Raw genomic sequence first — 25927 nt, forward strand, 5'->3', positions numbered from 1 at the left:
CATGTGCATATTTTTTTTAAAAAAGCTTTCTTTATCACTAGGCTTCATTTCAGCAAATTGCTTATTTTGACTTTACACTTTTTCATTAGTAATTTCTGTCATTGTTGAATGGCATGAAATGGAATAAACAAAGTAAACATAAGACAGACTAATTACATATAACCATGAAATAATTAGAGCTCGAGTTTAACAAGTTACCTCATGAAGGTGAAGATCAGATTGACATGAGGATGGAAACCAACATTTTCCACAAATCTGATTTGCACAAAAGAAGCCCCAAACAAAATTAATGTCATTGATTAAATGCTCTTCAAATGAAAATGAGGGCTTTACAGGTCTTTATTCTCAGTGTAAGATACAAGTTCTTCCCATACGCCTGCTTTGTGAATTTCATATTGACAAAGAAACACAACAACCCTGGCAGCTAGGTATCCAAGATAGGAGACTAATGTCCCATTTAATTTATATCTTGTAAACCAGATTTTTTAAATGGGCTAAAATGCATACTTCTTAGGTGAAACTAAATTGTGAAATTAGGGAAAAATTGATTTTATGTTGATAATTAATGTTGGCATTTTGTAGAGACTAAAACCAAACAAAGTTAGGTCTAGGCAAAACATGGTTAAAATAATTTTCCTAAATATTAACGTGTTATAGAGACAATAAATATTTGATTTCTGAGATAAATTTTGCCAGCATAAATCAATTCCTTTTTGCTTACAAAAACAAGATCAAGTTTCTTACAATTAAAAAAAATACTTACTTGCTGTGACAATGCAATAATAAGTCAATAATGAATGTCTGCCAAGCCTTTTCTTTACTAAGAGCATCTAAGGCTGTTGGAATCAAGGCAAAGCATAACGTCATCACTTCCAAAGCTTCACAGCAAACCTGTTCATCTTCCAAATCCAGCTCATGGCCTGCATTGGTCTGTAAACGATAGAGGCAGGTTAACCTAGAAATGCATTTAAGAAAAAGCTCATACAACTTAAACATTAGTGCTTAAAACTTACCTACTCACTTAAACCATCTGGCCTCAGCCTCTTTACCTCCACTCTTGAAGGTCCTTTGGAAGAGCATGGAAATGACTATAACCGAAAATGAAGTGTAATTCCAGTATTTTGCTACTTGCCAAAGAGGGCTGAAGGAGCACATTGAGCATGCCAGCTTTTTCTTTGTCCTCCAGGCTTCTAGAGACTTTCTGAGCTGTGTGCTTTTGCACCAATAATCATTCCTTTCCCAAGGAACACTTGGGCACTGCAGTTAGGTACTTCTGACTAGTTCCACTGTACAGCTTACCCATCATGCCATTTAATTCAAAAGCAACTGTCCTAGACTGTTGTTAAGAAAGGTTTTGAAGGTTTTACAACCTAAAATATGCTTGGGTAGGTAGCTAATAAATTCTAACCTGACTTTATCAAAAAGTAATGATAGTACATGCCTAAGAAAGAACAAGCATTCAAATAGCAGCTCAATGAGTACCCTGCACTGTACCAGACAGAGACCACAGGACACCAACACGCATACAGGTCACATCAGGTTATGCTGGTCATAAAAGGGAGGGTCTACTGAGCCAGAGAAGTTCCTGTAAGTTCATTTCCCCTGCTAAATATGCACAAGTGGCTATTAGGGGCAGGCACATATGACAGAAAATCAGAGTCGAACACAGCCTCTCTTCTGTAAGTAATTTGTTTAACCTAATAGATGCTCAGGGATGACACCTAATTGGCTGACACTCTACTTTTTACTACGTTACGAGAATAAAAAATACTTAAATGCGATAACACAATTGACAGTTACTTAAACCAAAATTTACACAGGACAGAAAGTTGATGAATAAAGAGAATGGATGAAATCGAATTCAGAATGAGACAATTATATCTGACTACAGTGAGAAGTAGAAAAGATAGTTTTGTATTTTTTTAAAAAGCAGTTTTATGGCAGGATTCTGAAGTACCTTCTCTTCAAAGTAAAATTTTACTGTATTCTCACCATAACTACCAGTTAATTTTCAAACTATTAAGATACAAGTGACTGGATTTTAAAAGCTACCAGACATACTTCAGCCTCTTGCACAATTAAACAACATTTAGTTGAAAGTAATATATTTCTGTGGTAACTCTTACCTTCTCATAAATTTTAGTGATTTCTTCATTTGGGCTAAATACTAGCTGCAATGCTCCACATCCTGATGCCCAGATAATTTTTTGTATAGCTCTAATTACACAAATATCAGGCATATATCTTGACGCCTGCAAGATAATGAGTAATTACAACTGTTGTAAGAGTATTAGAGTGAAATAATCACAAGAAAAGCAAAAATGTTTGTCCTTGCAAAGGAACAGGCATTGCCGTGAAGCAGTACCAACCAGTCTTTTTAAGTCCCCAAGTTGCCTTTGTCCCATTTTTCTAACAGCAACACCACAAAGTATGTTCTCCAAGTTATTATCTGGCCTTGTATTACTTTCAGAAAAATCTTAAAAAGACTAAAAGGTGATCCAACCATTCTATTCCTAGTATTTTTATCCAAGATAAATAAAAACCTATGTCCACACAAACACTTGTACAGAATGTTCCAGCAGTTTAATTCACAACCAAAAAAGGGAAACAATCCAAATGTCCTTTGCCAAGTATATGGATAAACACAATGTGAAATGTCCATCATGGGATACTACTCAGCAATAAAAAGGAATGGACCAAAGGTTCACACAGCACAGATATCTGTCATTATTCTAAGTCAAAGAAACCAGACATAAAAGAACACACACTGTATAAATACACTTGTGTAAAATGAAAACTAGATACAGTGTCAAAAGATCAGTGGTTACCTAGGGCCAGGGCGGAGGGAAGAATTGACTGCAAAGGGGCACACAGAGAGTGATGGAAATGTTCTGTGTCTTGATTGTGGGGGTGGTTTCACCCATATATGCATTTGTCAAAATTCATCGAAATAACACACTTTGAAAGATGCTGTTTATTGTACACAAAGATAATTAAAATCAGAAAGTGCTAACATTAATATTAGATAAAATTTATGTTAAGGGAGCTTTACCTGGACTGAAACAGTGATTCAAGTGACTGGGCCTAGGAAAATTAAGCCCTAAATTGTGACAAGGGTTACTTCTAAATTAACAGAGGGTCAAAAGGAGAAAGAAATGAACCTTCCAGGATTTTAGAACTGTAATTAAAAGTTTACTACGAACCTCATCAGATATTTGCTGAGCAAGACGAATTGACACATTCCTAAGCATGCACTCAGACGACGGATTAGGAATGCTCTGAAGGGCACTTTGCAGCACCACTGCTTGATCATGAGTAACTTGGTTGACCTGAAAAAAGATAACCATTATACTTGGAGTAAATCATTTGTACACAATCAGACCCAACCATTTGTTCCTCACCGTCACCACTCCCTCAGGATGACTTCCTTCCATCTATGTACTGGAGAACATGTGGTCACTTACACAAAAAGTACTTCATGTGGGATTCCTTTTTCTTGTGCCTCAGAGTGCCACACATCCCTCTGCAAACCCCCATTCTAGATCAGTTCAACTCACGTCTCTCCATCTGCGCTCAGCAGAACTTGTAGGGGCAAGTGATAAACTGAACCGACAAGTTCCAACCCTATCTAGAGACTTAGTAAAGTGCGCCACATCTTTTACATGTATGCTCCTGGGCAGACCCTGCTCCCATTCCCACTGGTCATCAAATTCTTTGAAAAGGAGAAAAATTAAGAAGTATCAGAAACAGAATAAAAGTAGAAATGTACAAAAGGTATCAGTGTTTTAATAGAAAACTGAAGTTTTTAAATCCGTAAGAAAAACAGATTACTTGTAAGTAGTTATTAACCAGGCAATTCTGTCTTTCAAGTTGTAACTCCCCTTCTCTATATTCTAAGTACAGTTGACTCATGAACAACGTGAGTCCACTTATATACTCGGATATTCCCCCCCCAATAAATATGTAGTTGGCCCTCTGTGTGCCTGGATTTCACATCCACAGATTCAACCAACCATGGATCAAAAACAGTATTATCTTTTTTCTTTTTTGGGGGGTGGGGTGGGGTATGTAAACAACAGAAATTTATTTTCTCAGTTTTGGAGATTAAAAGTCTGAGATTGGAGTATTACCACAGGTTCTTATGAGGGCTTTCTTCACGGCTTGCAGGTGACCACTTTCTTGCTGTGTGTTCACGATGGTGGACAAGGGAAAGAAAACAGTACTTTTGATCTGCAGTTGGCAATCTGCAGATGTGGAGGGCTGACTAGAGTTCTACACGAATTTTCGTCTGCTCAAGGGTTGTTTCCCTAACCCCCATGAGGTTCAAGGGGCAACTGTATTTCTACAACAGTATTTAAGACACATCTATTTTACTAGTTTTACCTTTAGCTCCCTACTGACTGTGAGCTTCTTAAGATTAGAGGCTAATTACGTACCTTTGAATCCACAATAGCACATTTTCTGAATAAATATTGAAGAAAAGTGAAAGAGGGAAGCATGTAATTGTTTTCTGTGTACTTCATTAAGCACCTGTGCCAGGGATCATGATAAGAATCTGTTTTTATCTTAGTAAGAACCACGTTTTTTATTCTAACAAACATGGGACCCTAATTACAAAACAATGTAAGGTTTAGGCCATTTAAAAAAATCCTTATTAATGGAAAATTTCTAACATATATGAAAGTAGAGAGAATAGTATTACTAATGCCCATGTACCCATTGCCCAGCTTCAACAATTATGAACAAAGGACCAAAACTGTTTATCTAACCAACCCCTTTACTTTTTATCCCTTCCATACCCCAGAATTATTTTGAAGCAAATTCTGGGTAGCATATAATTTCACCTGTAACTAGTTCAGCAACTACTTAAAAAAAAGAAGGGGGATGCTATTCCTGTTAAATATAACCACAGTATCACCATCACACTGAAAACAATTATGAGTGCTATTATTTTGATTGTATCACACATCGAATCAACATTCCAGTCTCCTCGATTAAAACCTCAGCCATTTCTAAAGAAGAAAATCTATACTCCTAAGGCGTTTATTTTTTATCAGTAACTTGGTAAACCATCACTTATAATGTACAGAAGAACTCAAATTTTAGTCAGAATTAAATGCAGTTTGACCTCTTCATAAGCAGGCATTGAATTCTGGCATGTCTTGAGAACTTCTGGTGCATCAAGGATGCCACCGAGGCAAAGACAGTCAGAGTAAGCTCAGAACTGGAAGGTTAGCCTGTTCAAGTGGGAGGCTGGCACCAAGTTAAATCAATTACATTTTTTTTAGTACCACCTGTGTCTTTACTATCTGCAAATATGATTAAGAGATTCATATAGAGGTTTTATTAGGTTTAAAATAATTGAAAGTCAAACACGATTTAAGGGGGCAGGGAGGAACTGTCTTCTCAAACCAGAGTATAGTCAATGAAAGCATCTGCATATACACAAATATAATAAAAGATCTAAAATGAGGTATCACTGGAAAGTAACCAGAAACATTTTGAATTAACTTCGAACTTCATACCTAAGAGTTTCTGAGAAGTTTAACTTTAAAAATTACCATCTATTATTATAAAAAGATTTTTAAGAAAGTTTGCATTACCGATGTCATAGGATTCACGCCTTCTACACCTGGCTGAAAAGCTTCTGCCACAGCTCGAACGTGTCCATAGCCAATGGCAGTTAGCAACAGTTTGGCTATTTTAAGAGCATTGAGGTAGGCACCTCTTCGAGTTTCCATATCTGCATTTGGTAGGAAGTTATTTCTGGTTAACATGCTCAGGACAAGTGGTAGGCCACCACTTTTCAAGAAGTGAAACTGAAAATCAGAAGAATCATCAGCCAGAGGTGCACCGGCAGGCATTAACAGGGCATAGACTACCTGGAAGAAAAAAAGAAAAAAAAAAAGGACCGCATTAAAATGTTTTCATAAGGTTTTTTCTATCATCACTGCTAAGCAATTCTCTGACCATTTCAAAGAGGTTTTATTACAATGCTATCCATGCTATTCACATTACCATAAAAAGGTCAAATTTAAAGAACAGAATTTAAAAGAAAAAAACAATCAAAAGAAAAAACAACAAACCTCTGTTAGGTATAGCACTTGTGAGGCTGAAGGACCAAAGAAAAGCGAGTCAAGAGATGGACTAAGGCTGCTTTCTCCAAGTTTGGCGTGGTCTAAACATATAGCTCTCAATTTTTCTATTGTTGTGCTATCTGTAAGAAAAGAGACAAAACATCATCCATGCATGCATATTTCACTTTTAATATTGTGAAGACCACTTTAGTATGAAATAACAATTCAGTTGAGTTATAGGCTCAAATGTCACAAGACATAACCAGATCTGGATTAAAAAAAAAAAAAAGGAGAAATAAACTAGGGCTCTTTAATCAGTCAACCCAAATCGAAAGAAGCAGTCTCCTTCTACTCAGAGACCTCTAATCAACGTGCCCTCCCGTCAGCCACTGGAGACTGAAAAAAATACAATACACTTCAAAAGGAAGTAGTTCCTAATGAAAAATAACAAGGAAAAATTGACAAGCTCTTTCCTCCAACTTCTTTATTGTCAGCCTCCCTGACACTATGCATTAACTGGTTTGTTTTACTAAAGGAGGCTGAGTAATACCCCAGAAACTGAACCTCAAAAAGTGATCACTGGAAAAATAAAAGGGAATCATGTCTAATGTTCACCTCAAAATAAGCACAGCTTTGATTTTTTTTGATCATAATACCAAAAGATGAGTTTCTCTGAAATCACAGTGAAAAAATACAAACGAAAAAAAAAGATAATTCAAGGAGACAATTAAACATTAGCTACCAAACACTCAGATTTAAGATTTTAGAACGTATTTTAATAACAGAATTATTTCCAACATAAACACCCTACTACTAAAATGCCGCTTGATAAATATGATTTTTTTTTTTTAAGTAAAAGCCTTTTTCTAAAGACTAGAGAACTGAAAATTGCTACAACTTCCTTAGTTGGTAAGCTAATTTTTACAGGCCTAGAAACAGCCTAGAAATGTTATCAAAAAGTCTTCAATTTGTGCTAAAATTGTTAGTTTTCCCTATTCTGAAGTGACAGCAACATATTGTAACTAAATGAAATAATTATTTTCATAATAAAATATTTGTGAATATCTTCTCATGTCATTATTCACCCCCTTATCATTTTGTGTTGATGATTAAAATGATATTGTCATTTTACCAGTATACCAGTTTATTCTCTATTACTGGGCATTTAGGTTTTTTCCAATTTTCTGTTTCCACTAAAGATCCTAGCAGTCAAATCTTCGCAATTATTTCACCAGGATAGAAATCCTATAAGCAGAAAGAACTACAAGGTCCAAGACTTCTGACATGTATCACCAAGTCACTCTCTGAAAACAAACCAATGCATAGGCTATGTCTGAGAATGTCTTGCTGCTTTAAAAATATACTGAGTGAAGGACGGAGCCAAAAGAAAGGAGGAGAAAAAAGGAACAAAAGGGAAAACCAAGATGGCGCAGTATGTAAACGCTGTGCTTACCTTCTCTCACAGCCACATCAAAATTACAACTAATCTACAAAACAACCATTATTGAGAATCGCCTAAAATCAAGCTGAACTGAAGCCTTTCAACTAAGGACCCGCAGAAGCAGCCAGCTCTGGACAGGTAGGAAGGGCAGAGACGCGGAACGGGCTGGTCCCACACCCGCGTGCAACCATTAAAGATGGGGAGGGATATTTCGGCTGTGGGGGTCCCTCCCCACCCCCAGAAGGGCGTGAGATCCCAGCGCAGGGTTCCAGTGCCGAGGAGAGAAGTCCCCACAATTTCTGGCTGTGAAAACCAACGCAGACTGTGACTGAGCCAGACTGAGGGCAGCTGCACTCCTGGCCCTCTTGAAGGGACTGCACGTGCACTGACCCACCAACGGAATCGCTCGCTCTGAGTTCCAGCGCTGGGGCAGCAGCTGGAAAGGAGGCTTTCTCCTGGATGGGGAGCTGGTGGACACCGCTGTTTCTCTGTTGAGCCCTCCCCCTTCCCAGGGAGCGAACACAGGCAGCTGCCATTTCTGAGTCTCCGCCATGTCTCCATCCTCAGTTCACCAAGCACAGGCGATTCCAGAGGCCTGGCCTTGCACAATCTCGGGCGCACCCAGGCTGCTCTCAGTGGTTTTTCATGCACTCGCCTGCCTTGGCTCAAGCTGCAGACTTTCCTAGACTCTCAAAGATTCATGGAACCCCGACAAGCAGCATCTGGCTTGAGAGTGTCCTGTGCCTCTGGCTGAGCAGCCCTAAGCCAGCACTAGTGGCAGCCGGCCTTGGTTTGTGGCTTGGCTTCTCAAGGCGCTTTCAAGCACAGCACGGGCAGCAGCCATCTGCGGATTTCTTCTGGTTCCCTCTGGGTGGCCCTGGGTGGGTGGCTGAACTTGACCTACATACAGCGGATGCCCTCGAGGTGGTCCTGGGGCTGGCGCCCCCACTGGCCAGCTTCAAAACAAGCTCGAACATCACCCAGCCGCCTCCAAGTACAAGACACCCAAGGGGCGTACTGGGCAGGCACCAGGGTCCATAGGGTCAGCCCCTACACTACGACTCACTGTAATACCGGCCAGTGAGCCCAGGGTCAATCCCTCACACTGATGTGCAATTATCAACCAAGGCTCAACTACAAGAGGAAGGCCGCACAAGGGACACAGCTGGAGTGCGGGGCTCAGGTGACCAGAAAGACTACGCCATTGAACCCCACAGCACACCTACTACATAAGGCCACTCTCCTAAGACCAGAAGACATAGCAGCCCTACCTAATACATAGAAACAAACACAGGGAGCCAGCCAAAATGGGGAAACATGTCCCAAATTATAGAACAAAGCTCCAGAAAAAGAACAAAGTGAAACGGAGATAAGCAATCTATGAGACGCAGAATTCCAAACACTGGTTGTAAGACTGCTCAATGGTCTCAGGGAGAACTTCAACAGAGACATAGGAAGCATAGAAATGGAGATGGGAACCATAAAAAAGAACAAGTCACAAATAAAGAATACAATAATGGAAATGAAGAATATATTACAGGGAATCAACAGTAGATTAGATGAAGCAGAGGATCCAAACAGCGATGTAGAAGATAAGGTAGCAGAAAACACCCAACCAGAACAGCAAAAAGAAAAAAGAATGCAAAAAATTGAGGCGAGTTTAAGGGACCTCCGGGACAACATCAAGCGTACCAACATTCGCATTATAGGGGTACCAGAAGGAGAAGAGAGAGTGCAAGGAACTGAAAACCCATTTGAAGAACTAATGACAGAAAACTTCCCTAGTCTAGTGAAAGAAATAGACATTCAAGCCCAGGAAGCACAGAGAGTCCCAAACAAGATAAACCCAAAGAGGCCCACACCAAGACACATCATAATTAAAATGCCAAAGGTTAAATACTGAGAGAGAATCTCAAAAGCAGCCAGACAAAAGCAGTTAGTACCTACAGGGGAGCCCCCATACTGCCGTCAGCTGATTTCTCAACAGAAACTTTGCAGGTAAGAAGGGAGTAGCAGAAACATTCCAAGTAATGAAAAGCAGTGACATACAACCAGGATTGCTCTACCCAGCAAGTCTGCCATTTAGAATTGAAGGACAGATAAGGTGCTTCCCAGACAAGAAAAAGCTGAAGGAGTTCATCACCACCATACCAGTATTACAAGGAATCTCAGAGGGACTTCTTTAAGATGGGAGGGGGGTTAAGGATGGGTGAAAGGGGAAGGGATTAAGAAGTACAAATTGGGTGTTATACAGTAGTCATGGGGATGTAGGGTACAGCATAAGGAATATAGGCAATATTATTGTGATATCTAGGTATGGTGCCCGATAGGTACTAGATGTATCAGGGTGATAGATGGGAATGGGGTTGAGGGCAGGGTGGAAAAGGTGAAGGCATTAAGAAATACAAATTGATAGTTAATACTATGGGGAATATGATCAACAATGTTGTAAAGATCACGTAAGGTGCCAGATGGGCACTGGACTTATCAGGGGGATCACGTCATAGACTGTAGATGCCTGACCACTGCGCTGTACACCTGAAGAGCTGAAGTAGAATAATACTGAATGTCAACCATAACTAAATATATAGGTATATATATAGTCACGGGATGTGGAGTACAACATAGGTAAGACAGTCAATGGTATTGTAACAGCTATATAAGATGTCAGAGGGGCAGTAGCTTGGGGGTGGGTTATCACTTTATGAGGGGTTTAAATTGTCTCTTACGTTGCTTTGTACACCTGAAACTAATAAAAAAAAAATACACCCCCTACCCAAAAAAAGAAAAAGGAACAAGAGCTCTATGAAAATGAAGCAGTGACTTGTAATCAAATCATTTAATGTTGTTGAATGTTCATTCATCCGAGGGATCTGAACCAAATGATCACCAGTGGCCATTCCAGCTCTAGTATTTGTGAACATAAATGATTTTAGGTCCCCAATTATATACATGCTCATTTTAAAAAATATGAAAAATAGAGAAAAATTAAAATCACCCATAATGCTGTCATGCAGACATAGTTTTAAGATTTTAGTTCATCCCTTTTCAAGTCTTTTAAAAAGATACATAATCAACTATATAAATATAGCAATGTATGATTAAAAAATACAGAGAACAGTGAGCAGTAACACACAGGTTAACACCACAAACTTTGGAGCCCAACTGCATGCATTTGAATCCTAGAACTGTTTAAACTTTGTCCCTGGTCAAGTAACTCAAATCTCTCTGTGGCGCAGTTTCCCCATCTTTAAAATACAGATAAAGTAAGTTATTCCCTCATAGAGATGTTGTAAAGTTTAAATGACTTAGCAAGTGCTGAGTACTTTTAAGAGATTTTGGCATATTTTAAGATACTAGTGAGACTAAACTCCTGGGAAAACGGATGCTCTGAACAGGAAAAGCAACTCATTCTGCTTGGCAAAGCAGTATACATTTTAACTATTCAGTTACCAAGCCAGAGTCTGTTTTCCTGATTATGAAAGGAAAGGTCATAGGAGCTCCTGAGTATAGTCTAGATTACAAGAGATTAAATTACCTTCCAGAGAAGACTGTAAAAGTTCTAAGTTTAGCAGCAAATCATAATGGAGGCACTTGACTTCAGGTAGATTCAGAATGAACAGATCAAGTCAATGACTAGGAAAAAAGCTACTTAATTCCATCTTGATTTTCCCCTTTCAAATACATGCATGTGTGGGCAAACACTAAATGATTACCCAAATGTTACACAGCTAGAAACAGAATTTATAACTACTTCCTTTCCTGGAGCCCCACTTCCTTTCTTAAAGTGAAAGAAGAGTGTAGGTGCATGTGAGTGTATGTGTGTGTAGCAACCACAGTGACAGTAAGTTAACGTTTGTTGAATACTGATTAAATACTAGTCACTAGGCTAGGGTTTTCCATACATCATCTCATTTAATTCCTGCAATTCTATAAAATAGTTATTATTAGCCTGGTTTTATAGATCAGAATTTGAATACAAGTCTGCTTAAGTCCCATGCCTATGATTTACCTAGTGTAGTAAAATCATTATTGTCTTTTTCAAAGTTGGCTATTTCAAATTTAGGTACTATACTTTGATTATAGAAAATATGGAAGAAGCACACTTAAGATTCCTGCTTGGAACTGCCTGGCAAGAGCTCACTTTTGCCATCTGGTGGCATTATGCTGAATACAGAAGATCAGGGATTCTGAAGAGGATTTCTGTTTAAAATGCTGTGAAGGCTGATTCTGCATACAAGAAACAACTGTTACTCAGGTATTAGTACATAAAATACAAATTCTAAACAATACAACAGAGAAGGGGTAACAATTAAATAATTGAGAGAAGCCTTAGCTAAGAATCTATTATTTTAACTGATTCCGTCCCCATAGGACTCCGAAAACAAAACAGCAAAGATCAACACGGTATTCACTTTAGAAAAAGGAGATAATGGAAATACAAGACCATTTTAAAAATTACCTGGGCCAATTAATTACTGAACTCTATCAGCAACGCATCCACAAACCCCACTAAAATAATACACGAAAACAAAACACACAAACTCAAAAGGACATAAAAACAGGAGATGAAGGAACATTAGAGAGACATCAGCCAATTACTGAAGGTGTAGAGGAGATGGAAGATTGGCTTAGCTCAGGGATGTCCAAACTTTTTTCAACGTTTTTCACCAAGGGCCATATGCGGTAAAATACACAAACAGCCCGGCCACTCACTCGAGGTGAAGTACGTATTGCTTCACCTGATTTATTTAAGTAAATTAAATATATTTTTGGAATTTGCTGCGGGCCAATTAAAAATGGATTGCGGGCCGCAGTTTGGATACCCCTGGCTTAGCTGAACCAAGAAGCGCTTGTGGAGTAAAAGGAAGGGGGAGGGGGCACCTATAAGTTAGCATCCCACAAAATCCTAGAAGAGCTAAGGATATAAAAACAATAGGTACCTGGACGTTTCACTTGAATAAAAGACTTAAAAACAGAGTGGCTGAAGTTTGCATAAGAAGGAAGTATCTACCATTCACCACCCCCGTATCAATGAAGTTGGGAAGGAATTTCTTACTAATGTAGAGACAGATACAAATATGGACTAGAGAAAGACTAAGAAGTTAGATTAGTATCAGTATGAACCCATGTTTGTTTTTTTCTTTTGTTTTTTTTCTAATAGAGATACAGAAATTGACACAGATTTTGGTTTCTAAATACCCTCTTTCACTAAAAGGAGAAATGGCTGATTCCAGGGATGAGATAAAGTACTAGATGAATCTGGGGAAGGGTAACCGAGATCGTACTATTTGTTAAGTTTGAACTTATTTCAATAGGAAAAGTTCAAAATTTTTTTTTTAAACAGGAAAAAAAGGAACTATGAAAACAAGAGACCTGCAGGAAATGGAACAAAACAAAAAGCCTCCAGAGAAATACGTACAGTACAATTTGTTATGTTGTAACACATGTTTCTATAACCCTAATTAGCTTATATTCAATTGGCAAACAGAATGATGTCAGTACAATGTGGAAGGTGTGTTTGTTCAGACGTGTTGCCTGATCCCAGGCAACAAGAGCCAGTACAGCAGGGGAGGAACTGTAACTTACAACAACTACAAAACCCAAAACCAATCAAACTAAAACCCCTCAGCCTGGCAGCTGCACAGGAAGAACCGCTTTTAACTCTTCTAGGAAAATTAAAAGTGAGCACCTGCACCTAGGGCTCATCTAGGAGGGCACGCACCCCGACTCCCATGACTCCTGGCAGATTTTACTTTGTCCTGTGCCCAACTTAATGGCAGCCCGTCTGTCTCAGAGCTCCATTTCCATCTGTCATCTGACACAGTCAAGCCAGCATTTTCTCTATATTGGTTTCGTGTCGTCGTATCTCTGGAGGCCGCCTTCGGCTACAATGAACTATCTGCATGGGCTGTCCGAGTTATCTCTGAAGACACTGTTTTATTAGCACCGTTTAAACTCTATGTGAAAGGGTTCCCGAGCCTAGACTGTTCAGGGTCCACGCAGGGTGAGGAGGACAGCTATGTGGGAGGGGAGGAAGCGGTCCTATGTAGAAGGAGAAGGAAGTCCAAACAATGGGGTGGTTCAGCACAAATGTATATGCAATATATCAACTCAGGAAACAGAGCCAGAGCCCTTCCACACAGAGAAAGGGGTGGTGGTAGAGATGACCGATTACATAAGGAGTATTAATTAAATAGGAAAATATGTTAAAGGATAACGGCAGCCAGGCTTTTCACTGTTAGCGAAGGGCCTTATAAACATGGAAAGGGAGAAAACTATAATGAACCTTGTAACACTGAAATGGAACTAGAGGACCCCCATGGCTTTTTATTCCATCCATTCACGTGTGTATGTACACACACATATGTATGGATGTATGAAATACAGATATAAATGTATATGTACATACATATATTCCTTAGGTTCTATCTAATGAGAGCGCCCAGGAACAGCAACACTCCAAAAGCAACGAGGACAGTTAGTGTCCAGTAAAAGGAACCAGGGCTCCCTGGAGATATGGCTGACTCCAGGACTGGCACGGAGAGAATACATGATCTTCACCTGAAACATCTGCAGCCAGAAAGCCCGCAAGTAGTCAAAGAATGATGGGAACATGTGAAAATAACACAAACCAGCTTGATGAGGCTTCCACTGGCCAAATTAAAGGCCATTTGAGCATCTAAATAAATCACAGTAATGAATTATAAACCCTTGAATCTAACAGCAAACCATGAGTTAAATTATGAATGAAAAAATTGAAAGCCTCATGAGAAACAGCATACACAGTTTCAAAGTACCTCCTCACAAAATATTTAATAACAAAGGGAAAAAGAATCATTTTAAAGTGGAGAAGCATGGCAAACACTCAAGTGGTCAACAGTGATCATCAGAAATGGGAAAAACGGCAATTTCACACCATCTAACAGGAAGCATTGAAAAAAACAGAGCCTCACTTCTGTGGTGTTCCCTCCAAAGACATATAACCCGAATCTAATGATGATAAATCGGATAAATCTAAAGTGAAATAAGAATAATTGGCTTGTAATCTTCAAAAGTGTCAAGGTGATGAAAGTCAAAGATAGAATGAACAACTATTCCAGAAGGAAACTAAAAGAGATGTCAACTAAATGCAATATATGATATTTGCATTGGATCTTTGCTCTAAAAGATTGCTGATTAGACAGTACTAATCAACCAAAGTTAATGTCCTGGTTTAGATGGTTGTAGTTTGGTTACACAAATATTCTTGTTTGTTGGGAATACATAGTGAAGTACGTAAGGGTGATGGGACATTAGACCAGCAAATTACTGTCAAACTATTTACAAAACAGTTCTTGAATTGTACTTCTAACACTTCTGTAACGTAAATGTTTCAAAACAAATTTTTTTTTTTTAAATTTCAAGTTGTATTGGATTAAATGATCTATCCCAACTCCCTGTTTTCTACAACCTCAGTTATTTTTAGTTATAATTTTGCAGAGCAATAGGTTTTGGAGGAAAACACATATATTAGAGCAGAAACACTGAAATATGTTCATGAAAAACAAAATCCATGGAAAAGGATTATTTGGAGAAAGGTCTTGAACATTTAACACTAGAGAATCTGGGGGCAAAAAGTCAACGGAAGGGCTGTAAAAAGTTAAGGAAATGACTCCTAAGCTGGAATAAAGTTAGTGAGAGAAAGGAGGAAGAAAAGTAAGAAAATCAGTTGTAGAAGATTCAACACAATAACGACACACAAAAAGCAACACATGGAGAAGAAAATTAGCAAAGACCACAAGTCTCTCACAAATTAGGAATCTCCAAGCCCACTGAGTACCCACTATAAAACAGATCTACTCCAAGGCACGTCATCACAAAATTTCAAAACTCAATGATAAAACCAAAACTTCCAGAAACAGAGATCACATGCAAAGAACTGAACTCAGAAGAGCTTTGTTCTTCACACCACCACCATTACCAGCTAGACAGAATAAATTCTACAGCAAAAGTACTCATCAAATATGAGGGTTTAGCTGCATCCAGATAAGCAATGTCTCAAAAACACCTCCCATGTACGCCTTCTGAGACAATGGCAGCAGAATGAGACAGCACTTGAAGAAAGGCCCAAAACATAGAAGTTAGTGAACAGGAATCTGCCATAGGAAAACTGAAGAAACAAGTCCCAAAAGGATAGCTTTGTAGCCAACAACCAGATGAGAGGAGGAAGAAGAAAAGTTCCAGGACAACAGTGGAGCTGACAAATTAATAACGCACATTAATAATGGAAAATTATTTTGAGAAGTTGTTACACAATATGTGGGAAGACTTAAAAGTGATAGATATATAGAAAAATCAAAGTGAAAAGGGAAAAATTATTAAATGCAGTAAAAGTTGTCAGTAATCCAGCAAACTTCACACTCTTGAAAATATAAACGATGAATATGAATGAACTTAAGCAAAAATTGGGGAAATGTGGGAGTAAGAAGTTTTCATCTATAGAACAGAAAATCAGTAAATATCTAAAATGGACAGAGTTGTACAAAAATATTATTTACAGATATAATAGTATATATATACATAAAAATAAAAGCCACAAATTCAAAGTGGTTGTTTCTAAAGAATAAAAAAGAACAATGCTATAGATGACACATGACCCAAAATAGTCCAGGGGTCTGCAAATTTTTTCTATAAAGGGCCAGATAGTAAATATCTAAGGCTCTGAGGGCCATACGGTCTCTTCTACAACTACCGAGCTCTGCTGTGTGAAGATAAAAGCAGCCAGACACTATATAAATGAACATGTTTGTACACCAATAAACTTTGTTCATGGACACCAAAATTTGTATTTTATATAATTTACATGAGTCACAAAATATTATTCTTTGACATTTTTTTTTCCTTTGAGCCATTAAAAAATGTGAAAACTATCCTTAGCTCTTGGGCTGTACAAAATCAGGCAGTGGGCTGTAGGTTTGCCAACTCCTGTTCTGCTATACCACAAGACATTTTCCATCTAGGAAAGAATTTGCTAATAATATACCCTGCTATAGCCCAGCATGTACTTTATCAACATTATTAAAAAAAAAAATTCTTACCTGGTGGCATAAGTTTCATAAGTACTCTTGCTCCATCTCTCAGAGACGGCATATTTAGGCTGCTACCTAAGTCTGCGACTTGCCAAAGGAAAGAGATGTATCTGGGATGCAGTGACATTATCTAGAATACAAAACATACACCAAGTATTTACCTGTAAATTACACCTCCCCAAAAGAAGAGCTCCAAATAAATCTGTTAATCGCTACACTTTCTACTCTCTAAATACAGAATTAATACATTATCTAAGCGATCTCCAGTAATTTCTGTTTGACAGCTTTTACTATTTTGTTAAACTATTTTCTCTCATACATGCAAGTTAGACTCTGTACATACAAAAGGCTGTCATGTCCACTGATAGTTAAATTCCTAATACTAGGTTGGTGCCAAAGTAATTGCGGTTTTTGCAATTATAATACATACCTTTTAAACCGCAATTACTTTGGCACCAACCTAATACAATTGTTGTAGGGAGTCAATCCTTCAGACACTGGAGTGGCTCCGTAGTATTATCGTAGCCATTAAAAAATTCTTGTGGGGAGGGGTAGGAAGGGAGGAGTCAGTTTCTTCAGATACAAGATATGTTACTGACAATCTGAGAAAAATTGCAGTTATTTTCCTACAGAAACTTTTTTGTGGTTTCATTTTTGTGGTACAAAGTACAGTGGTATTTTTCTAAATTTATATATTCAAGTTATAATTAAGCTGTATAATAGATTAACTTTATGAAAACATAACAATACTATTACCTATAAGGAAATGTTTTAAATTTCAACCAAGTTACAAATCACCTTTCAGAGGGATCCACTCTGAAGTTAATGGTTAACTGTACAGTTATTTGATATTTTGTCACATTAAACTGTAAGTTCCTCAAGAATAAAGAGCTATTCTATACACCTCTTTATTCTCAAGGAACGTAGCGTAATGCCTTGTATACAGTAGCTGAAAACTACTCACCACCCCAGGCAAACAGCTTTCCACTTCTGGATTGGGACCATCACTGTAATGATTACCATGGTTTCCAGGAGAGCCAGTTGAGGAATCAGAAGAGCTATCTGGGCTTGAAGGCATATTGGAACTTATTTGTGTAAGTTTGGCTGTAATTAGCTGAAAATGATATACTATGTTAGTACCCAAAACAAGGAAACATACACAAAACATGCTAGTGACATACTGACAAAAACTTACGTTACACTTTTAGAAATACAATTTATAAGTGGTGTCTAACATAACCACTTAGTTTTGTTTTTAGAAACCCTTTCCTCTACTATATTGTAGGTAACTTGATGCCTGTTGTATTTAGTGTTATAATCCAAATACCTAATACAGAGCCTCACACTTAAAGATCAATTAAACTAATTTATTGCATGAAAAGTTGACTAGTGAAACGAAAAAATAGCCTCAGGTTTGATTTTCGTGAGAAGTCTGGTAATTATAGATACTTACTGATTTATCTTTTAAGTTTAATTGACCAATCAACTTTCTATCATCTGCAGGATCTATCAGTTCACCGCCCACAAAAAGCTCAATTTTTGTATGGGCTACATTGGCTTTAATACGATTAAGAATACATCGTCGTACTGAACCGATTGTATCATTCGTATGAGACCATACATCCAAGTCATCAACCTGTCTGCCCTGGTTTGGAAATCGAACTATAAAAGAGAGGTGTTTCCCACGGAAAGCTCTGGGGGGAATAAAAGGAAAAACATCATCACATTCAGCAAACTTTCAAATCTTCTTGCGAAGAAAATGAAGTTAAAAATAGAATATTGAATATTTTCTTATTAAATAAGAGAAAGTGAGTTAAAGATATGTATTTTTAGGATCTTGAAAATAAAAATTTATTGCTCCTTTAAACTACAAATATTGTAAATTATCGTCAGAACTCAGCAATCATATTCCATTGTTACTCTTATATAAAAATTTTGTTTTAAGAAATTAACAGAGAAATGAGTAAGACTTCACTTATTTTATGCTATAAAAGCTCAACTCACTATTTTTAAATGTAGAAGATAACTATCTTAAGATTATCAACAAAAATGCTAAGATGTACATTTTTTCCCTGAAAAATTCTCTGTATCACAATTCACCACCCAAAATGATATTTATGTTGGAATATTATCTTCTTGTACATTAAGATACAAAAAAAAATCATACTTAGAAAACAATGTAAAATAATTTCATGGTTAACAAAGAGAACTCCTTTACAAAGAGGAGTCTTTTAAAATAAATACTGATGGCATTCATTCCATAAATATCTGTAAATTATAAATACTACTTGAATTACTAAATGGTTAAGACCTTAAGCGAACTGTCCACTGACCATTTGAAAATATTTCTTGCTATATTGGCTATCTGCCAAAGCAGCTTTTAAGAGTTCTTTCCAATTACTCTCCAATCTGACTATGCTATTATTTTTAACAGTGTAAATAAATGAATGGCATCAAAACACATCAAATGCAAAATATCCCTACAACACTTACTGGGCAATAAAGTTAATGGCAAAAAGAGAGGAAACTTGATGTAATGAGTGAAAATGCCCTACCAAAAAACAAAAAAAACAACCAGATCCTGGAAAACAAAAAAAGATCTACTATTATAAAAAGAATCTATAAATAGATGCAAATAATGTTTTTAATGGTATTTTAAAAGATATCAACATTTTCAAAACGAAAAATTTCCTCACTCTTTTTTTTCTGTACATTATTTTCTAAAAAATTAAACAGCTAGGAAAATACCAAATAATTAAGAAGTAGCACTAGGAGATCAGATCAGTTATTCACAAACCTTGACATAGGTAGAATTGTTCTTTCCTCATGATAATCGCTGTCACATTCATTTATATACTCCCTTAACACAGTTAATACTCGAACCATTCGAACAGCTTCCTGTCTTGCACAATTAATACTGTCTTTGTCACCATCCAAAACACACAACGTGTCATAGGAGGCTTTCAAACGATCAAAGCAAGACTGAATGAAGTCTTCATGGATCACCACCTACAAATAATGAGCCAAATAAGACAGTTCAAATTGCTTTGAAATGTAAAAATTAAATGTATATATGAAACATTAATTCAATTAATGATGACAACAACTACTTTATAAGTAGCGCTCATTAACCATGATCATATTTAACCAGAGAGTCTATACTGATAATAAACATACTATGCTTTGTCAAAAAATAAACTTCAGGATTAGGTGTTAGAATCCAAAGAAATTCAGTCAAAATCTCTTGCCATGATTATACTCAAAATAATCTCTTTAAGATAATTATCAAGAGAAGAATCATTTAGGTAACATTTTGTACAAGAGAAACATGGACTAAATAATTTTAAGTATACTTTTAGTAAGAGCTTAAACGAAAGAATTTCTAGTTAATTCTGAATTAAAGAAAAAATTCTTATAAGCAAGAGTTCTTCAGGCAGAATTCTAATTTGTGGATGTTTTAATGCATGTCAATCCTCACCTGATTGACCTGTAGCCTTGGACCAAGGTTTGTGTATATTTCTTTAAGGAGATCTATAGCTCTGCTGGCTATATCATCATTACTCTGAATGACAACCTAGGTTCAAAAAGATTCAAATGTAAGTACCTTTCAAGAAAAATAGCTGGGCATTTCAATTCAAACTCTACCCTGAGTTATTTTAAATATAGTATTCAATAATTTAAGGATACATTGACTTTGATGACCAAATAAACCAAGTAAAATTAGGTGAGAAAACAGACCAAAAGAAAAAATGCAAAACTGAAGTCTGTGAATAAAGAAATTTGTTTAAGAACGGAAGACACATTTTTCTAAGGATATAATATGCTTTGGCCAGTATTACCATTATTTTTTGACGTATATTATTGACATACAATAGCCTATTAGTTTCAGGTGTATCACAGTGATTTGATATTTATATACATTATGAAATAACCCCCGTAAGTCTAGTTACCATCTGTCACGAAAGTTACAATATTATTGACTACATTCCCTATGTTGTACATTACATCCTCGTGACCTATTTATTTTATAACTTGAAGTTTATACCTCTTAATTCCCTTTACCTATTTCACCTACCCAACTGCGCTCCCCTCTGGTAACCACCAGTTTGTTTCCTGTATCTAGAGTCTGTTTCTGACTAATATTATTTAACCCTGAAATTCAACACCTTGGTAACCAATTTGTGAGACATGAAAAGAGGAATTCAAATTGGTTAAAAGGAAATACAAGATCACACAAAATACACTTTAGCATAAAGGGCTCCCTACCCCATTTCTACAGATCTTTATCACTCATCTAATTATATCAGTGGTATTCAAAATACCCCGTTTCCCAGAAAATAAGACCTAGCCGGACAATCAGCTTTAATGCGTGTTTTGGAGTAAAATTTAGTATATTTTACTATAAGACCGGGTCTTATATTATTTTTTGTTCTAAAAAACGCATTAGAGCTGATTGCCCAGCTAGGTCTTATTTTCGGGGAAACATGGTAGTGCAGAACTTCAGGGCTCTGAGGAAGTGTTTTAGGGCTGACCCCTGTAATAGGCTTGGGGAGGAAAGGGGGTGAAGCGCAAGGTGAGCAGAAAAAGGAAACAGGTTTTCCTTTCTCACTTCAACTAGCTTTATTTGGAGTATTATGTCAATTTCGATTTCAAAAAGGGTTTCTGCTGTTTAAAAATGCTAAAAGCTTATGTCAACTATAACTGAAAAATAAAAAAAATTTATTAAAATGTTGAAAACCCCTTAAATGAAAAAGTATGATCAAATACCACAGTAAAGATCTTTGTCTATGGCTTACAGGAAAATATTTCACATCCAAAAAACAATACAAACTGTGAACAGGTCAGATTTTTAAAGACAGGAATAATATAGTAATACTATATTGCAACAACATGGATGAACCTTGAGGGAATTATGCTAAGTGAAATAAGTCACACAGAGAAATACAAATATCATGTGGAATCTAAAACAAAAAAACTACAACCAAAAAACAAATTAAAAACAGAACTCATAGATACAGAGAACGGACTGGTGGCTACCAGAGTGGGGGTGGGCGAAACGGGTAAAGGTGATCAAAAGGTACAAACTTCCAGTTATATAAGCCCTAGGGATGTAATGTACAGCCTGGTGACTGTAGTTAATGACACTGTATTGCATATTTGAAAATTGCTGAGAGAGAAAATCTTTAAAGTTCTCATCACAAGAAAAAAAATGGGAACTGTGTGGTGATGGATGTCAACTAGACTTACTGTGGTGATCATTTTGCAATGTATACGTACGTACATCAAATCTTCATGTTGTACACCTGAAACTAATGTAGTATTAATGCATGTCAATCCTCACCTGAATGACCTTCATTATATCAATGAAAAACACACATACATTAAATAGTATAAAGGCAGAAAGAGTAACCTTTAATAAATGATAATACTTTACTCCCTTAGGTATTTAAAAATATCACAAGTTAAACACTGCTGATTGATAAAGTATATGTTCAGAAACACTTCTAAATAAAGTGTTTTCTTTTGTCCTCCATTTATTTTATTATTCAACATATAATAACCTAAAATTAACACTGAAGGAGAAGCAGCAGATCTACATTGAATAAAAAAAGGGAACAACAACAACTTCCATGGGGAGGCATGAAAAATTTGCATGGTTAGGGTACTTCTAAACACATCTGAAAAAGATTTCTAAGCCAAGACAAAAGGAACATCTGTGGCAGGAGGGGGAGGGGGAAGAAAAAACAAGAAAATCCAATGACAAGGGACATGATAAGATAAAGACGAACTATCATAATCTCCTGGGACAAACAGAGAAGCACACGTACATATAAGTTATATGCAAAATTATGATTCCTTACCTATTTGAAAAACTACATCAGTTACAGTGTTTACAAAGTTCCCACTTTTCACTTACCCTCCAAAGGTAGTCTAAGCCTATTAACTCCAAATCATCCATCATATATGCTCTCCTTTTAGCTACTAGTTTTCCTTCTCGACAATTCACAGCTTTGAAGAATCGCTCAAAACATTTCATTCCATTTTCAGTTAATAGGGAAGGATCAAGCTGAAGCACATTACTTTCAAAGAAGTCCTTATTAATATCAGGATCCAAGTCTGGTTCATCCCCCATCAACTTGGAATACCACTTAAAACAAGCTTCACGATCACAAAGGTAAACTGCATTCTCTGCTAAGCATTTCCATATTTGTTTTGCCTGAGGAGCACATAGCCACAGTTGGCCATCCTTCAATAAAAATCTTGGAAAAATATAAAAAATTGGCAATTAGATCTACACAAATTTATCCTGAAATGCAATCTATATCTGTATACATATGAAACAATCCATTTATCACAATTATATTTTAACTATAGGCAAATAGCTGTCAGTTCTTATTGACATCTTAAAAACTTATTTCGCAACTTTTATCTGATACTAAGAAATACTAGATATTAATTTATTTAAAAAGCACATACTGAGCACCTACTATGTGCCAGAAACTGCTAGGTGACTGGGTCTAAACTGAATAAAAGATCTGTCACCTGAATTTTAAACAGTTTAGTATGTTTAATAGTTATTTGAGTTTTGGCATTCTGCTTATCCATCACTGGAAAATGAGGTATTCTAAGTGACTCTCACAGATAACAACTCACTGACATTTAAGAGTCAGAACTGCTTAAATTTTAATACTTTCTGATGATCTAATATTCATCACTCAGTGCCTGGCCACATTAAACAGAATAACCTACATATAATTTAAACTTTTTATGTCAATATTCAACAAGATTCTTCTTAGTCATTCAGTGATGTTCTCTAGGGTCTTTAGTTTTGTGACTGTTGGTTTAGTCATTCAAAAAGACAATAATAAAGGTAATTCTGTTAAAACTATAGGCTCTTTCTTCAGTTAGCTTTTTAGTTTTTTTTGGATTCCACCCACCAACCCTGTCTGCCTTATCTTTGAATGAGAAAGAGAGAACACCTCAGTTTATTCTGAGCAACAAAATTTTCAGCTAACATAATGGTGGCTCCATGCCCAGTTACAGAATAAGTGCATGTATTTAATGTCAGTAGGCTCCCTCTCCACTTCAAGGCATTCTCGAGTCTCAATTCTAGGGTTTTTTTATAGTTTCGTAAGATTGCTGTGTTTAAAGAGGGCTTTTAGCACCTAGTTCTAACCCTGCTACCTCTAATTTACAATACAAAACTAAGGTCCAATGTGATGAAATGCAATTGTTTTCAAAGTTCTTTTTCTTTTTTTTTTTTTTTTAAGACAAGAGCAGAAAACTTTCTTCAAGCAAAAATTCCATTAGGAAGTCCGATGTATAAAAGCAGAGCTGCTCCAGTTGTTAGGAGGAGGAAAGGAGAAATGGAGAGGAAACTCCCACTGCTTGTTCAGAAATCTTGAAGGAAGCTCCTCAGAAGCCTTAAGGCTCCTCCAAGGTAGGTTTGAAAAATCACTGGTCTAATAGAAAGAGCACAAACTTTGGAGTCAGCTAGATCTATAAGGTTGGTGCGAAAGTAATTGCCGTTTGTGAATTATTTTTAACCTTTTAAACCGCAATTACTTTTGCACCAACCTAATAGTTGAGTAATGCAACACCACTACAAACTGGATATGTGGTTTCAAACGATCTAGTTTAAGCCATGTGAATCTTCGTTTTCTTATTAATCAAATGGGGTAATATCTGCCCCACTGTACTGCAGAGGATCAAATGTAAAGTGTGTAACACAGGCCTAATATACACTCGGTAAAGTTAGGTTCCTTTCCCTTCAGTGAGTCGCTATAGGTCTTGTAGATAGGCACTAAATAGAGTAGGATCTAGAATAGGTCTCCTGACTACAAACTTTAATATAGCAAGAGGGCTTGTAACTAACTACTTTTCTGTTCTAGGAAATTGAAGGGATACAACACACACCAATCAATAACAGCTGCTCACTATGGCAGTGATTCTCAATCTGGGGAGGAAGGTCCTTCTAGGTAGGTGATTGAAAAACAAAACACTTCAAACAAATGCCAAATTTCTTAAAATCTGGTGGCTAGAGTTTTTCCTCAAGTTAAAATCATTATGTAACTAACTACTCATTAAATGTTTCCTAATGTAAGTAAGCACATAGCTCAATAAACATTAAATCCATAGTTAACATAGCCCAGGAAAAAATTCCGCAGTGTATCTAAATAATCTGGGCATTTCTTTGAACATTTATGATCTACATACACTCTTTTGCTGTATGATACGGTTTCTGAATTCAAATCTCTCACCAAAAATTTTACCAATTTCAAATTTGTAAGTGTACAGTTATTAAAAGCTAAGTATCACTGAGCTAAATATCACTGAGCAAATTCAGCTTCATACTACATTTGGCTTTGGCTTAAGGGAATAAATATCGTTTCGTCAACCCCATCAGAACACTGTTATTAGCACGACTGTGGACTGCCTTTGTCAGCCGTCATTAGGATAAACAAGGCACCAGAGGACTCAGCCACTCTTTTGGGTGCTGGTGCAGCTGCTTTCTGTCCTCATTTCCTTAGTGTCTACGATACCATTAAGGACAATATGATTCTCCAGCTGGTTCTATCAAAATATGGAAACTTGTTCCTTAAAAATAAACATATTCCCGGCCTAAACAAATCAGAACAGACGTCTATACAAAAGCTTAAAATGCGTTCTCTTCAAATATTGCAAAGAAATTAAAACTGAGACAATAATTTAAAAATATGTAATAAATGAGGACACTGAGAAATGCCCTGGGACTTTCAGGTAATGATTTCCATGTGGGAAAATGTGGCCAAGGGGAAAAGGCCACCTAAAAAGGATCTAAGCTATACAGCATATTAACACAGCATTTATCATCTGTGCCTTGAAGAGAGCAACACTAATTGTTTAAAACAAACCTAAGGAAGTTAAGTCGTTCTTGGACTTCTTGAACATGACTGTATCTACTTCCCAGCCTCACAGTTTGTGGATCATAGTCTTCATGGTCTGTAAGTTTAAAAAATATCATGCATTATACATTTGAATACCCACATCACTGTTGACTTTAACCAAAGGAAATTACATCAGTTAAAAAGTCATTAATTTTTACTCATTAAAATTGGCAACCTGAAGTTTTCTAATTATTGGTGATTTTTACTCATCCATTTTTCCCATAAAAAGAAACTTCCCTTTTACATAATCAAAGGAAATGATCTGTTAAATGTGCCATAAAAATAATTCTTCATCATAACCTCTTCACCTAATCTTCATACACAATGAAATTTCTGATTACAGCCTAAGAGTGATCTGTGACTGTGAACTAACTACCAAGACAACATTTTTTTCTTCAATTTCCTTCCTGT

At 36.7% G+C, this 25927-nt stretch overlaps 1 protein-coding gene across 3 annotated transcripts in view; it reads right to left on the reverse strand.

Annotated features, from left to right (window-relative positions):
• The window catches only part of USP9X (ubiquitin specific peptidase 9 X-linked), a 128626-nt gene that overhangs the window by 35726 nt on the left and 66973 nt on the right, over positions 1 to 25927 (reverse strand). For all 3 annotated transcript variants that reach the window (XM_033099978.1, XM_033100752.1, XM_033099260.1), the window contains 12 exons: positions 25484 to 25571; positions 22507 to 22849; positions 20068 to 20163; positions 19387 to 19598; positions 18043 to 18283; positions 17554 to 17703; positions 16599 to 16719; positions 6087 to 6217; positions 5604 to 5882; positions 3204 to 3329; positions 2127 to 2252; positions 764 to 930 (listed from right to left, as the gene is read on the reverse strand). In XM_033099978.1, the coding sequence (XP_032955869.1) occupies positions 764 to 930; positions 2127 to 2252; positions 3204 to 3329; positions 5604 to 5882; positions 6087 to 6217; positions 16599 to 16719; positions 17554 to 17703; positions 18043 to 18283; positions 19387 to 19598; positions 20068 to 20163; positions 22507 to 22849; positions 25484 to 25571 (2080 nt within the window). The remainder of the gene's footprint in view (positions 1 to 763; positions 931 to 2126; positions 2253 to 3203; positions 3330 to 5603; positions 5883 to 6086; positions 6218 to 16598; positions 16720 to 17553; positions 17704 to 18042; positions 18284 to 19386; positions 19599 to 20067; positions 20164 to 22506; positions 22850 to 25483; positions 25572 to 25927) is intronic.

The sequence above is a fragment of the Rhinolophus ferrumequinum genome, chromosome X, assembly GCF_004115265.2.
Source record: "Rhinolophus ferrumequinum isolate MPI-CBG mRhiFer1 chromosome X, mRhiFer1_v1.p, whole genome shotgun sequence".
Classification (NCBI taxonomy): domain Eukaryota; kingdom Metazoa; phylum Chordata; class Mammalia; order Chiroptera; family Rhinolophidae; genus Rhinolophus; species Rhinolophus ferrumequinum.